Below are 14628 nucleotides of genomic sequence, written 5' to 3'. Positions count from 1 at the left end.
GACCCAAGAGAAGGGACTGCTTTTTTGACCTCTGACTGATGTGTCTGCTGAAGGGGTTTTGAACCTAAATAGCCACTGAATTACAGCAAACCTGCAGCTCAAATGCTAAGCTTCAAAAGGAGTTAAAAACAAAACTTCTTTCCTTTTTTGAGATGGGGAAATTAAAGACAGGAAGGGCCAGTGTCGCTGTGAATCAGGGCCAAGACCAGCACAAACCCCCATTTCTCAGTTCTCCGCCCTTCTGGAGAACACCATGCTTCTCCCAGCCTCTTCAGCCTTCCCTCGCTCAACAGTTGTGCGACCAGCTTCTCTGAGCCTCACTTTCCTCTCCGTGAAATGGGAGTATCTTGCCCACTTGGCAGGTATGTTGAGAAAGATTTGAAATGATTAGAGTAAATTTGCAAGTGGAAGATAACCGTTAACCCAATCAGCGGGCTGGGTGAGCTCTCTGCATGCAGCAGGAGTGGCTTCTAACTCTCATCTCCTCTCGCAATTTGTTAAAAAACCATGTCCCAGCTGGAGGCAGTGGCTCATACCTGTAATCCCAGCACTTTGGGAGGCCGAGGTGGGCAGCTCACCTGAGGTCAGGAGTTTGAGACCAGCCTGGCCAACATGGCAAAACCCCATCTCTACTAAAAATACAAAAATTAGCCAGGCGTGGTAGTGTCCAGCTACTTGGGAGGCTGAGGCAGGAGAATCGCTTGAACCCAGGGAGTGGAGGTTGCAGTGAGCCAAGATTGTGCCACTGCACTCCAGTCAGGGTGACAGAGCAAGACTATCTTAAAACAAACAAAAAACCGTGTCCCTCTTGGGTAGTCTGGATGGCAATAGGCATTTGCCTCCAGGCTGACTTCTCTACCCTGTCTCACCAAGAAACACACAGCAGTATGATGGCTCTTAGGCCAGACAGACTGCTCCCATCAATGGTGGGAACCCCTGATGAGCCAGGGTCACGCCCCCTGCTCCCCTGCCCAGGACGCAATGATATCAGCAGGAGGCCTCTGTCTTTTGGCTGTAGGTCTCCATACTTCTGACAGGAGGAAGTTATTTTGGGGGATTCAAGCGGAAGGCCAATGAGGACAAACTAGCAGATAAGAGACAGTTTCTGGGGACAGGCAGACCGGGCGTCAAGCCCTTAACTAGCTGTGTGGAGCCTTGGCTAAGTTCTTGGTCTCTCTAAGCCTCAGTTTCCTTGGCTATAAGAAGGGTAATAATAGTACCCAGGTATCGCAACACTGCAGCTTAAGGAGCTCATGTACAAAAACAGGCGGGCAGACTGGGGAGTCAGTGTTAAATGGGGACAGAGGTTCCATCTGGGGAGAGGAAGAAGTTCTGGAGATGGATGTTGGTGACAGCTGCACAATGTGTGAGGGTACTAACACCACTGAGCTGTGCACTTAAACCTGGTCAAGATGGAAAATGTGTGTATTACCCTAAACACACACACAGAAGCCTGGCCTGAGGCCTGGCACCCAGTGAACACCTCTCAAGGTCGGGGGCAGGCTCTGATCCTGTCACAGTGCTGGCAGTGGATGAGGCACACTGCTGGCATCTGCAAAACCTTCCCCATTTCCCCAAGTTCACAAAGCAAATAGATGCAAAGGAGGAAGTCCAACCAGTGCCACCAGATTCCCATCCTGGTTCCCTGGGACACGGAGCCTGGGAGTCCAGTGACTCAGGTTCAGTTTCTACCCTTGTCCCTGGCAGGTCATCTAACTGCTCTGAGCCTTGAGTTCCTTGCTCTGCAAAACAGGAGGAGTGGCTGTGAGGGCCCACGACATTCTCTATGTGTGCCGCTGGCATGGGGCCTCCTTGAGAGATGCGTGTCCTCTACCAGGCCCCACCTCCTGGGGAGAAAATCTAATGAGTGACCACCTCCATCTGCTCAGGGAGCCGTTTCCAAAGCCCAAGTGGCCTATTCTGGGCCCATGAAGATGTCATGCCTTGTCATTTATTAACTTCTGTTTTTGTTTTTTTCTTTCACTTAGAGCTCTGGAAGAAGTTATAAAAGCCATTTGCTTGGGGCCTCCGAAGGCCAAACTCATTAACTAGGAATGATTAATGGAGTCCTCCTGCTTGTTTATCTAGCTCAAGTCCATCCACAACTGCAGGAGGATTTTGTTTTCCGTCTCCCTGATGTTTTCGTTCTGTCCTCTCCGCTAATCCTGCCCCCTTCTCTGCCAAATCCCCCGCCCTGCTCTTGACCTTGCTGGCTGGCCGCCTCCTCTCTCTGGACTCACCCTCCTCTGCCTGACCTTCAGAGACTTCTCCTCTACCAGGTTCTGGGGACCCTCCTGGGACACTGGCTTTGAAGACTGTGGCCCGTGGGGAGGGGGACAGACGGCTTTCCCACCTTGGCTGCAGGCTCCAACCTCTCAGGGGGTCTCAGTTGCTCAAAAGCTTCCCAAGAGTCATTCAGGCCCCCAGACCCCGACTACACCGTCTTCATCCTACCTGCTTCTCAGCAGCCCACCTGCATGGTGCCGTCTGCGAGACTCCTGCTGGCCTGAGCGCGCGACCCGCCTGCCCCACATGCCATTAATTCCCCACTCCTGGAGTCCTGTCTGTGCTCTGAACTGTCGTTTCAACAAGACCGTGTCAAAAACACACCTATTTCCAGGGAAAGGGGCCCAGGAGCTCAAGTGAATTGTTCTCCGAGCGCCGCTGACTGCACCAGGCACGGGCTGCTCTACAGTCAGACGCAGCACTCAGTGGCTCTCACTGGCATTCCCTGGCCATGAGTCACCTTCTAGTGGAGGCCCGAGCCCTGGAGGGGTGGGATGTAGGGTTCAGAAGTGCAGGAAAGAGCTCAGTGGAGATAAGAGTCCTGCCTTGGGAGGGCAGAAGCTGGGACAGCCAGAGGTCAGGGTGGGTTTGCGCAAGGCTCCCTGCCTGTGCCGTTTATGAAGCTCGGGAGGGAGCCAGAGCTTAGCCCCTCGCACGCTCCGGGGAACAGAGAATCCGGAGTCTGGCGTAGGCTTCTCCTGAGCACTTGCAACTGATTACCATGGTCCAGACAATGATCAGCTCACACAGAAATGTCGGTCCCTTGTCTGACTCGCCCATCTGCCACGTCCTCCTGCACCCCGCTGGACACTCCATTGGAGCGCATCATGACTTACTGAGTCACGACCTCCAATTCCTCATTTGTGGCTTGACTAACCACACACCCTGGTCGTTCCTGTCCCCTTGCTGGGGACCCTGAGCCTTTTCTACTCCTGGGGCCCTGGAGGAACCCTTGCAGCTGAAGCACCGGAAGTCTGACTGGAGTGGGGAAGGGGGTTGACCACCTCCCAGATGGAATAAGGAAGCTGTCCCAGAGTCAGGTTCCCCACAGGGGCAGTTGTCCGAGGGCCATCCCAGGACTTATACGCACCTGGCTATCCAGTCCAAGCAAGAGAAGCATAATAAAAAAAAGAATGGACCAAAACGTGGGCAGCGGCATCATTGTCACAGCTTTTGGGTAGGCAATGAAGGCCAGGCCAGGACCTAGAAAGGAGAGAAAATGGGGAGGGGCACAGGGGAGGAGACATCAGCCACCAAGCCACTGGGAACCCCAGGCTCACACAAAGACACTCAGAATCAAATGCAGCGGGGAGCCAGGTCTGAACTCTGGCCTGGGGAAAGAGACCAGGCCTGTCTCGCTTTTGGGTGGGACACGCTGGGGCTCAGGCGGGGCCCGGTTTTAGCATCTGTCTCCTACGCAGCACACACGGCCTCCTCACAAACCAGCATCCATCAGGGCATGGTTATTTGGGGTAGGATGCAGATGGAGCCCGGGGCTCAGTCTGCAGGAAAGGGAGGATCCCCCCACCCCAAAGCAAAGCCATCGCATCGACAGCCTTTGCTGGAAGGAGGTGGGGGAGTGCGGTGGTGACCTGACCACCCACAGTCTCCTTTGCAAAGGGAAGGTTTCTATTTTTGAGTTAATGGCTAAAACACCATAGGAGTGGAAAGAAAAACAATAGAAAACCATGCCCATATGCCCAATAGGGGGCATGTCTCTTCAGGGGTGCATCTGCAGGGCCCTCCCTGGCAAGCTCAGACCCCACAAGGTCAAGGTTAGGCCAACCAGGGCCCGGAGCTGAGGGAACATGGGCCCAGGGGCAGGGTTCCAGGCCTGCAAGCCCTGGGGCCTGCATCCAAATCTTCCTCCCCCAGTTTCCTTTTTGAATTACCCCATACTCTCTCAGGGCCTCAGTGTCCCCACCTGAAAAGTGAGGGGCAGGTGGCCATAAATGACTCACAAAGAGCCTTCCTGTGTTCAGAATTTCAGAGGTGGGTGTCATGTCCCTAGAAACGGGGTCTGGGTCTCAAAAGACGGGATCTGGACAGAACCTGAGGCAGCGCTGGGGAGACGGGAGCTCTGCCAGCTGAGGGGTACCTCTGATGGGAGATGTTCTGGAGACAGAAAGAAATGTCTCCTCCTGTTCCCAGCCTGCCTGAAAGTGGATGCCAGCGCAAAGAATTTAGTTGTTAACTGAGACCTCTGGGTCTGAGAAGCGAGGGCAGCAAAAGATAAAGTAAAATCTACAACTTAAAAAAAAGAAAAAAGTCAAGAAGCGGGAAACAAAACGGGCCAGAGCAGAAGCTGTTCAGCAGGGATTAGAAACCAGATGAATGGCTCAAGAATGAAAAACAAAAAGCAAAACCCAGCTTTACAATAAATTGGAACCAGAAACCACATCATACGGTGTTAACACCCCCCAGTGTGGCAGGGAAGGGTGCGTCCTTTTACAATCCAGAGAAAACCCGACCAAAATACATCCTTGGGCAGCGACAGGGTGGTTGGTCACTGAGATGCTGGAAAACCCCCCAGGAGTGGGGGTTTACCAAGTCCAAAACTGCTCAGAACATGCCCAAAGGAACCAGGGCCAGGTTCAGAAAAATACGGCCCCCAGGACCCGATGAGATGGCTTTGGAATCAAAGTTGAAGTTGGAGTCAAAAGCCGCGGTGTTCCCACCCAGGCTGGGGCCCCGCTGGCACCCCCCAGCGCATCGGCACTGGCCCTGACTGGTCCACACTGAAAGAGAAATCGAGTCCAGCTAGCTGCGAGACAGATGCAAAATGGGCCCCCCCACCCCCACCCGCCAGGGACGTTGTGAAGATTCTCAATTCGCTCGTTTCTGTATTTCAGTTTTGCCTTTCTCAAGCCAGCCTCCAGGAGAGTCTGAGTGTCTTTCATTAGACGTGCATGGTGAACTCAAGAGAGAGAAGTCCAGGAGACATAACCCAGCCACTCCGAGAACCTCTGGATGCCTCTCTGCTAGCAGACAGTGTGCCATGCTACGTCTTGTTTGCACTCCGTTAGGCTAAATAATTATCTTGTTCAAATGCACTTCGCTCAATATGGTGCTTGTTAAAAGCTTATTAGAGAAATAATCACCCTTGATGTGCCGGCTGTTCAGACATCACCGTGGGGAATAAATGACAGGTGTTTGAAGTGGATGGGAGGAAGAAACAACTTAGATTGACGATATATGTGTCTATGAAAGTACCTAGTTGTCCATGGAGGAAGATCTATTGTATGTGTCTATCTGTATCTCCCACTGCCAAATTCACTCCATACTCCTGGAGATTCCCACTCAACTGCAATTGCTTTGCAAGCCCTCAGCTGAAAGCAAGCCATCTGCAGAGGAGGTAGAAATCGTCCCTGGCTCCCCCTCACCATTCTAACTGCCAAACTCCCAAAGGGGTGTGGGGACTTCTGGAGTTACATTCTGTGTTCTCAGTCTCTGGCCTGCTTTTGGGGGCTCTTTGGGCCAGGTGGAGGAACATCTGAGGGTCCACATTGGAAGCAGGGACAGTGGAGAGGAGTGTGGGGGTGCTGCGTGGATTTGCCAGGGTAGTCCTGCAGTGCTGTTGGGGTGAAAGATGGGGCTGGGCAGTGCAGGGCTCCACCAAGCAAAGAAGACAGTGAGGAGGGGCCGGGTGCTCTGCTAGGCCACATGGGGCCCAGACAAATTCTCACACTGGAAGGCCAGAGGTGCTGCATGTGTCCAGGGTGGGGCGGGTGGCAGGAGAGGGACCCTTGTGTCAGAAGGCCTGTTCAGCGTGTGACGGGTGGAGAAACAGTGGACAGGGTGTTCAGAAAGCCCTGTTGTGGCCCCACCTAGCCCAAGCAAAGCCCTTGCTCGGAGGCTACTGGTCTCCTCATCTGAGAAGGGAACATCTGGATGCATGATGCTGAGGTGCTTTCTGACCCTCCAATGCTGGGGCTCTAGGACTCAGGGACCAGGACATTGCCTCATGTTCCAAATACAGATGGCACAGGAGGTCAACAGCAGTGGAAGGGCGGGGCCTCCGGCTGTGTCTGCTCCTAGTCAGACACAAGATGGTCCCTGAAGTTAACAACCCTCATGCTCTCCCATCAGCTCGGAAGGAGCCTCAGCCCAGGACCCTTGCCTGCCTCCAGTTGGCCCCAAAGAGGTTGTAAGAAATGAGGACATGGATGGTGTGGGGCTGGGGGCCTGGCATGTAAAGTAACAAAACCAACTGATGACCACCCTCCAAGTGAACTGTGCAGGGCCAGGAAAGGGTGAAGAGGCCAGAAAGGTGGACTTGGAGGACCCTGGGAACCTGAGAGAATCCCATAACCCAAGACACTGCAATTAAAGCTGCAGGCCCAGGACCTCAAACAGCCACAGCCAAGTCCCAGAATCAAGACACCTGAGAGGCTGCAGATCCTAACAACTGAAGACCCCATGATTCTCAGGTTCCAGAAGCACCTTGCCAGAACGCTGGGATCCCAGATTCCTAAGGTCTCCGTCTGTGCAGAGTCCGTGATTCTAAGATACTGTCATCCTCCATGTCTTTGACTCCAGGTAGTCCGAGGAAGAGCTCCTGGTCAACAGGGCCCACACCCCGAGGGGTGACACTGTGCTTATAACCCACCCCCAATTGGATCTGCCACCGTCCCAGTAGGTCGTCCCCTCACCTCCCCCCTCCCCTCACACGCTGCACCCAGTGCCTACGGTGGTGCCTGACACAGAGTGGGGACTCGTTCACAAGAAATCGGTGGAATGGATGAATGCGTCTGCTTAGAGGGAGCGTGCTGGGAGCAAAGTGCAAAATACAGAAACCAAGGCTGAGAAGGTGGTGATGGAATGCCGATTGGTGGCTGACTTGGGCCTGAGTTAGGAAAGTGGTTTCTGTTGTGGAAACCAGGAGTTTGCTGGGGAAGGAGTGGGGGGCGGGGAAGACCACACTAAGGTAGCTAAAAATTCCCCAACTTAACCACCCCCCATGCTTTTGCCACCCCTTGGGCCAAATCGCAATAAAAATGTTTAAAATTTGGCTTTTGTACTCTTTGATATTTGGGGGACGTCTTGGTGGGGGGGGTCCATTTTAGAAACCAGGCTCGTCCCCCCCCAAAGCCCCCTGGGGTCTGGCTTCATGCCTGCAGTACTTGGCTTACACACTAGGTGGCAGTGCCCACCACCACTGCCACCGATACCACCGTACCTGACTCAGCCACATCAGCAATGTCCACCCCTTGCTCTTGTGCCATGAAGCCCAGGATGGAAAAAATTGCGAAGCCAGACACAAAACTGGTACCACTGTTCAGGCATCCCAGCAGCATACAGTCCCTAAGTTACACATATGTCAGGGAGCAAGTTAATTCAGAACACAAGGAAGCCACGCTCCCTACTTCTCTTTTTCTTTAAACATCATCATCATTTCTAAAGTCCACCAGACCCGCCGGCGCAACACTTGCCTGTACGAGTTGTACTTGTACTTGTTGTAGCTCCCCAGTGAGGTCATGGCCCCCAGGCAGATGGCGTAGGAGAAGAATATCTGGGTCCCAGCATCAATCCACACCTATGAGGGGAGGGAGGTTGCAAGAAGAGAGGGGGGGCTGTTAGAGCTGGCTTCCTGGATGGAGGAAGCAGCGAGGGCAATATTGAACTGCAAAGAGCCCCAGAAATCAAACACCCCACCTCCCAGTGACCTAGTATCAGGGTTAAGAGGCTTCAGAGGCAGATAGATCTGGATTCCAACCCTGGAATGACAGTGGGCAAGTAAATATCACTCCTGCAGCCTCAGTTTTCACATCTAGAAAATGGGCTTCACGGCCCTACCCCATAGAGCTATTTTCCAGGTTCAAAGATTGGAGACTCAGCCCAGTGCCAGTTACATGGCAAGCCCGTAAGTCAAGGTTGCTATCACCGCCATCGATGTTACTGCTCGTGCACCCCCGAGTTAGAATGTGAAAGGAGGTTCCGAGGGACTGTGCAGGCAGAGCTGCTCTCCAGAGTCTTCACCAAGCAGCTCCGGAGGGCCAGGCAGCCACCTTCCCAGCTGCACTCCGAGGCTGGCCACCCCCTTTCCCACCTGTGTCCTGACCAGGGGGAAGGGTGGTGGGAAGGGAGAGCAGAGGCCCTTGGGAAGCAACTGAAAGGCACTGGGGATACAGGTCCTCAAACAAACTCAGAAAATCTCCCAGGGATTTCTCCACCTCCCTGAGGTCACAAGGTTGAGTACTGGAAAGTGGGCTTTCGGTATTTGTCCCTCAACCCTCCAAAGCCATCAACTCTGATTTTCACTCTCAGCCAAGAAAGCCTGCAGCTCTCCAGGCCCCAACTCTCCCATCCACAGGATGCAGCAGCCCTTGCGGCTGCAGTGAGCAGAAGCTGGGTCTGGCGGGGAGACTTGCTCATCAGATTTCTCCCCCCTTACCTGGTACAGGGCCTAAAGCAGCCTCTCTGATTCTGGAGAATCAGCAGATTCTCCAGCCTCAGGGATCCTTGACATGAAAAGAGACGCACACAACTAGAGAGGTCCATCAGCACTGTGGACAGACACACCCACCACAGGAAAGTACCAGGGGGCGGTGGCCCAGCTAGACCTGTGCACTGAAGAACCACGGAAGAGGTGCTGCCAGTGGCCTCTGCACCCTGCCCTGTCTTGCGCCAGCCCAGCCCTGGGTGGGAGGGAGGATGGTGTGTCCCAGTCCCGCAGTACCTGTGGGTCCTCGAGGCGGGTGATGTCAGGATACAGATAGAACTTGATGCCTGCGCCCGCGCCGGGCAGCGTCAGCCCTCGGACCAGCAGCACCAGGAGCATGGCGAATGGGAAAGTGGCTGTGAAGTAGACGACCTGCAAGGGTGAGAGGGATTCAGGGGGCCATGGGCATCACCTGCTGCTGCTAAGTCTGAGCATCCTCTCAGAGGGCAAGGGAGAGCACTGATCAGGAGCAGGGGTTCTGGAGCCAAGTTTGCTGTCTCACTTGTTGTGTGGCCTTCGGCACATTGCTTAACCACTCTGGGCCTCAGCTGCCTCATCTGTAATCTGGGTGTATACAGGTACCCATTTCACAGATTTCTTTTTTGTTTTATTTTATTTTTGAGACAGAGTCTCGCTCTGTCGCCCAAGCTGGAGTACAATGGTATGATCTCGGCTCAAGGCAACCTCCGCCTACTGGATTCAAGTGATTCTCCTGCCTCAGCCTCCCGAGTAGCTGGAATTACAGGCACCTGTCACCACACCCAGCTAAATTTTGTATCTGTAATAGAGACGGGGTTTCACCAGGTTGGCCAGGCTGGTCTCGAACTCATGACCTCAGGTGATCCACCTGCCTCGGCCTCCCAAAGTGCTGGGATTACAGGCGTGAGCCACTGCACCTGGCAGATTTCTTTCTTTCTTTTTTTTTTTAAACAGAATCTTGCCCTGTCGCCTGGAGTGCAATGGTGCAATCTTTGCTCACTGCAGCCTCTGCCTCCTGCCTCAGCCTCCCAAGTAGCTGGGATTATAGGTATGCGCCACCATGCCCTGCTAACTTTTGTATTTTCAGTAGAGATGAGGTTTCACCACAGTGGCCAGGCTAGTCTTGAACTCCTGGCCTCAAGTGATCTACCCACCTCGGCCTCCCAAAGTGTTGGGATTATTGGCGTGAGCCATTGTGCCCGGCCCACCTCACAGATTTACTGAGATTAAAAGAAAAACATCCTATAGATAATTTGTCCCAGGCACCATCTCAGCACAAAACATAGTGGTAGATAAGACAGAAAACAAATCTCTGTCTCCATGAAACTGACATGCCAGTGGGTAGAGATGGAAAATGCAAGATCAGACAGTAAGCTATCACGTGCATGTGTAGAAGGCCCAGTCCAGTGGTCGCCAACCATGGCATGTGCCCATGGCATGCAGATCATATTAGCTAACAACTAACTATAACCTTAGTATAATTCCTATGGTTAGGGGTCAGATAAGCAGGGGTTCAAATCCCAGCTCTGTCCCCTCATTTGCTGTGTGATCTTAGGCACGTTGCTTAACCTCTCTGGGCCTGTTTCCCCATGAACAGAATTCAGATAAGAGTAATAGAAGCCCCTCATCAAGGGTTGAGGCAAGGATTCAATGGGATGATGCTTGTGACACCGCCACTCAGTATGTGCTCCAAAAAGGGGGCCTGTTGTTGACACTGATTTTGCTGGAAGGATGGGACCTTCGGGGAAGAAAATGAGGTCTCTCAAAGGCCCTTAACTGGGAATGAAAAAGGCTCCCCACTTCGCTGGGCCTCTGGGAGACCCATGGCCTTCCCTGGGTCACACTGCATGTTCCAGACAGGCCAAGATCAGGTGTGAGGTGGGGACTAGAAATGATATGGCCATCTCCTTCCAAGGACCTTCTCTCCTCCTGTCCTGTAAGTGCTGTTTGTGGCTTCAGTTCTCACGGATGGACTTTCCCATCTTATCCAACACAAGGAGTTTCCAGACAGGGTGGATGCCTGCGAGGAGTATGAAGGTACCTGGCTGGCTGAGTGGACAGTTAGATCCTAGTGTACCAGGCAGGGCACTGGCTGAATAAGGACATCCCAGGCACAAGCCCACTTCATCCTCACCACGGACCCCAGGACGGTGGTTTACAGTGGAGAAACTGAGGCTCAGTGGGCTTTAAGGACTCATCTAGGGCATCAGTGGAGTCCAGGATTTGAACCCAGAGCCTGTGGAGGGCTAACCTGTGCAGAAAGGCATGAAGTATTTTGCTTCAACATGCAAGTTCATGGTGGCCACCCTGAAATACAGACCAGCTGGCAGAGCCCCCCACCATGCCTGGAGATCAGGGGACCTGGGAGGAATGCACCCATTTTACAGGAGAGGAAATTGAGATGCAGAGAACAGGACAAATGTGCCCATGGAGTTGGGGGTATAGTGCCAGGGCACTGCTGGGACCCAAGTGTGTAACAGACACTGACAGACAGTGACAGAGCCCAAACCCTCACCCAGCTGGCACCAGGACCCTCAACAGAGCAAATTCTCATGGCCATGATCCCTTTGAGTAGAAACAACGAAAAAGGGCTTTAGAAAAGGGCAAAAAGGAAGCTTTCAGGGCCTGCTCAGCTCAGCTGCCCTCAGCCCAACAACCCCTAGGCAGCATTTATTGAGCACTTACTGTGTGCCTAGCACTATTTCAAATGCTGTGACATCTATTCTCACTGGCTCCTGCCCTCATCCTTGGAAGTAAGTTTTATTACTACCTCCATTTTGCAAGCAAGAAAACTGAGGCCCAGAGAGAGTCCATCACTTGCCCAGGGTCACACGGCCTTAAGCAGCAGAGTGGGGACCTGCCCCACAGCCCACACAGAGAAGGGCGGCAAAAAGCCTTCCACCACTGGCAGTTTACTGATTCTCCCTGAGACCAGAGGGTAGCCGGTGGGCAGACCCTCAGGTCTGAAGCCAAGCTCAGATGCTGGCTTGCCATGAGACCTCCAGGAAGCTGCTGTCCCCTGGGGACTCTGTTTCCCCACCTGGAAGTCAGGGGCTGGGACTGCAGGAGCTCTGAGGTTGCCTCCCACTCTGCCACTCCAGGTCCAGGGGCGGAGAAGCTGTGGATCAGCTGGGGAGCTGCCTCTACCAGGGGTCGCACGCTGCCTCTACCACTCCTAGCTGATGACCTGGGTCTCAGCTTCCCCATCTGTCCACTGAGGATAAGGAGCGCTTACCTTGCTCACTAGCCCCTGGCCTGCCGTGAGCATTCAACAAGCCTCCTAGCTAGCACTGTCAGGCCGGCCCTCCAACACAGAGGGTGAGCCCTACTCCTGCCTCTGCCCCCGGGCATCCTTTGTTCCTCCAGCCCTCAGTTTCTCCAGCCACCGGCATCTCTTCTCCTTGAGGCCAGGAGCCCACATGATTTCCCAAGGATGGGAAGGCAGACGTGGAGGGCGGGGGCACATCAGGAAGCCACAGAAGCGGGGAAAGAAGTGAAAAAAGAAAACCAACCTGCCTCTCCCTTCCTGAGGACTGGCGGCCAGGCGGCCAGGCGCCCCACCAGTTCCCACCTCTGCGGCCCCCCGTGGGCCACACCCAGGCTGGCGAACAATAGCTGCTGACAGCAGCCCCACAGGGGTCCCCAGAGGGCGGCCACTTCAAAGCCAGCCGGGCCTCCACTGGGCCAAGCAGCCGGGCTGTGGCCAGAGGGCTTTGTGTGGGGACAGGGGTGTGGAGGTGGCTTTCCTTGTTTTCACTGTTTTACCCTGGTTAGTTTATTTAACAAGCACTATGGAGTGCGGATTGTGTGTGGGGCACTCAGCTAATAGCTTTATGAGTTTTAACTCATTTACTCCTCAGACAGTTTAGAAGAGCCAGGCGCCAGCATCATCTGCATTTTCTAGATAAGGAGACCGCCCAATCACAGAGTTAGTGCTGGCGGAGGCGGGATGTATCTAGGGCAGGTGGTGTCAGGTCCCCACACCTTTGGGATGTGTGTCATCATTCTTCCCCACACCCTGGTCACGCCACCTCAGCGGTGTGATGAGAAGAGAAACTCTCAGGACCCAAACTCACCATGCAAGGCCAGTTAAGCGTGGGAACTGAGTCATGCAAACAAACAAACAAACTGGCCTGCCTTCTATTCTCCAGCAGAGAGCTGGGAGATACAGGCCATGTATCTGACAATGTAAACCCCCAGCTCATCTTCACAGGTAGGGCACAAAGAGACGAGAAATTACCCAACCGCCCACACATCCAGGTATGTGTCTCCCTCCACTGTGTGTGCTCCCACCCTATGGAAATGCAGAGACACTGTGTATAATTACCTGTTCCTCTGTCCCCTCCTGCTGTTTCCCTGTTACAGGTTTTTTTTTTTAAGACATGGTCTCTGTCACCCATGCTAGAGTACAATGGTGCGATCATAGCTCACAGCAGTCTCAACCTCCCAGGCCTAAGCAATCCTCCTACCTCAGCCTCCCGAGTAGCTGGGACTACAGGTATACGCTACCATGCCCAGCTAATTTTTGTTTATAGTAGAGAAAGGGTTTCACCATGTTGACCAGGTTGGTCTTGAACTCCTGGACTTAAGCAATCTGCCCTCCTTGGCCTCCCAAATGCTGGGATTACAGGTGTGGGCCACTGGGCTGGGCCTCCCCTTTATATATTTTGAGGTTCTCAAAACCCCCTTTGGAAAAAGTGCAGGCCACAGATCACAGATCCTACTGTGGCTCTTGTTTCTTTTTCCTGGGCACATCTTCAACCTTGGCAAAATAAACCTCTAAGCTGACTGAGCCCCTGTCTCAGATGGTTTTTGGTTTACAACTGTGTGTTTGGAAGCCACCCTTGCTTTGCAGAATCTGCTGCTCCAAGGACAAGCCCCTGAGAGCCATGCTTTCAACTTTTCCATGGCTCCCCCGGGATCTGCAAGGGAGAGGCTGGTGCCAGCCGCTGCCAGGGGCCTCTGGTGCTGGCCCAGCAGGCTTGCCATGGGACGTGGTATTTTTCCACTTTTGCTGGTGAACCTCTGTGGCTCCTCTGAGCCCTAGACCCAAAAGCTCTGTGGCCCAACTGTTCGGGAAACTCTCAAGGGCAACTTTTCTCCCTCCCCTCGGGGCAGTAGAAAAGAGGGTGGCTGAGCAGCAGGGGGAGCTGGGCATCCTTTGGGAGGTAAAGGTCTGGGCAGCAGGGCTCGCCATTGATCCCAGAGATCCTAGGCAGGCCCTGAGGGTTGTCAGAGCCTCCGTGGTTGGTGGGGGGGGCGTCACTAACTCATTTCACATATGGGGAAGGTGAGGCTGAGAAAGTGAAAGGGACTTGTCCTAAGTCATGCAGTTTGGGGGATCCAGAGCTAAAAAGGTCTAGATCTGACCACCCCCTACTTTGTTTCCAACCAGACAAGAAGAGCTGCTCCAAAGGCTGACAAGGAAGAGCCCAACCTCAGTGAACGTCTGTGCTCACTCCGGGGCCTCCTCCTCTTTGCGTCTGCAGGCTTTGCACTTCCTGTATGAGTGTCTGGATCTCTGCCCCCTTCCCAGACCCCTCTCTGTGACAGCAGGGCCATGCCTGCCACATTCCCTACTTACTGCATTCTCAGGAGGTGGAAGAGAGTGGGGCACCCAGGTCAGGAGTGGGGCTGCTTGGGTCCAAATCCCAGCTCAGCCACTGACAAGCTGTGTGATGCTGGGCAAGGTAATGAGCCCCCCTGGACCTCAGTTTCCCCATCTGTAAAATGGGACAAATAACAGCACATACTCCAAAACATGAGGAGGATTGAGTGAGCTACCTAGCAGCACTAAGAATGCTACCCAGCACTCACGGGCTACTGCGCTCTTGCCACCATCATCACTATCTGTTGAATGGATTAATGGCAGCCTAGTTTCGGACCCACAAAACAGTGAAAATTACAAAAAAGGAAACTGC

The 14628-nt window shown here is 53.7% G+C and overlaps 1 protein-coding gene across 1 annotated transcript in view; it reads right to left on the bottom strand.

The window, feature by feature from the left end:
• The window catches only part of SLC6A6 (solute carrier family 6 member 6), an 87838-nt gene that overhangs the window by 13887 nt on the left and 59323 nt on the right, over positions 1 to 14628 (bottom strand). The window contains 4 exon segments of the mRNA XM_064362064.1: positions 3377 to 3489; positions 7466 to 7590; positions 7719 to 7822; positions 8966 to 9100. Of these exon segments, the coding sequence (XP_064218134.1) occupies positions 3377 to 3489; positions 7466 to 7590; positions 7719 to 7822; positions 8966 to 9100 (477 nt within the window).

The sequence above is a fragment of the Aotus nancymaae genome, unplaced genomic scaffold, assembly GCF_030222135.1.
Source record: "Aotus nancymaae isolate 86718 unplaced genomic scaffold, 86718_ANA_hifiasm-v0.15.2.pri h1tg000046l, whole genome shotgun sequence".
Lineage (NCBI taxonomy): Eukaryota > Metazoa > Chordata > Mammalia > Primates > Aotidae > Aotus > Aotus nancymaae.
The sequence above is the reverse complement of the archived record's forward strand: the minus strand, read 5'-3'. Positions and strand labels throughout refer to the sequence as shown.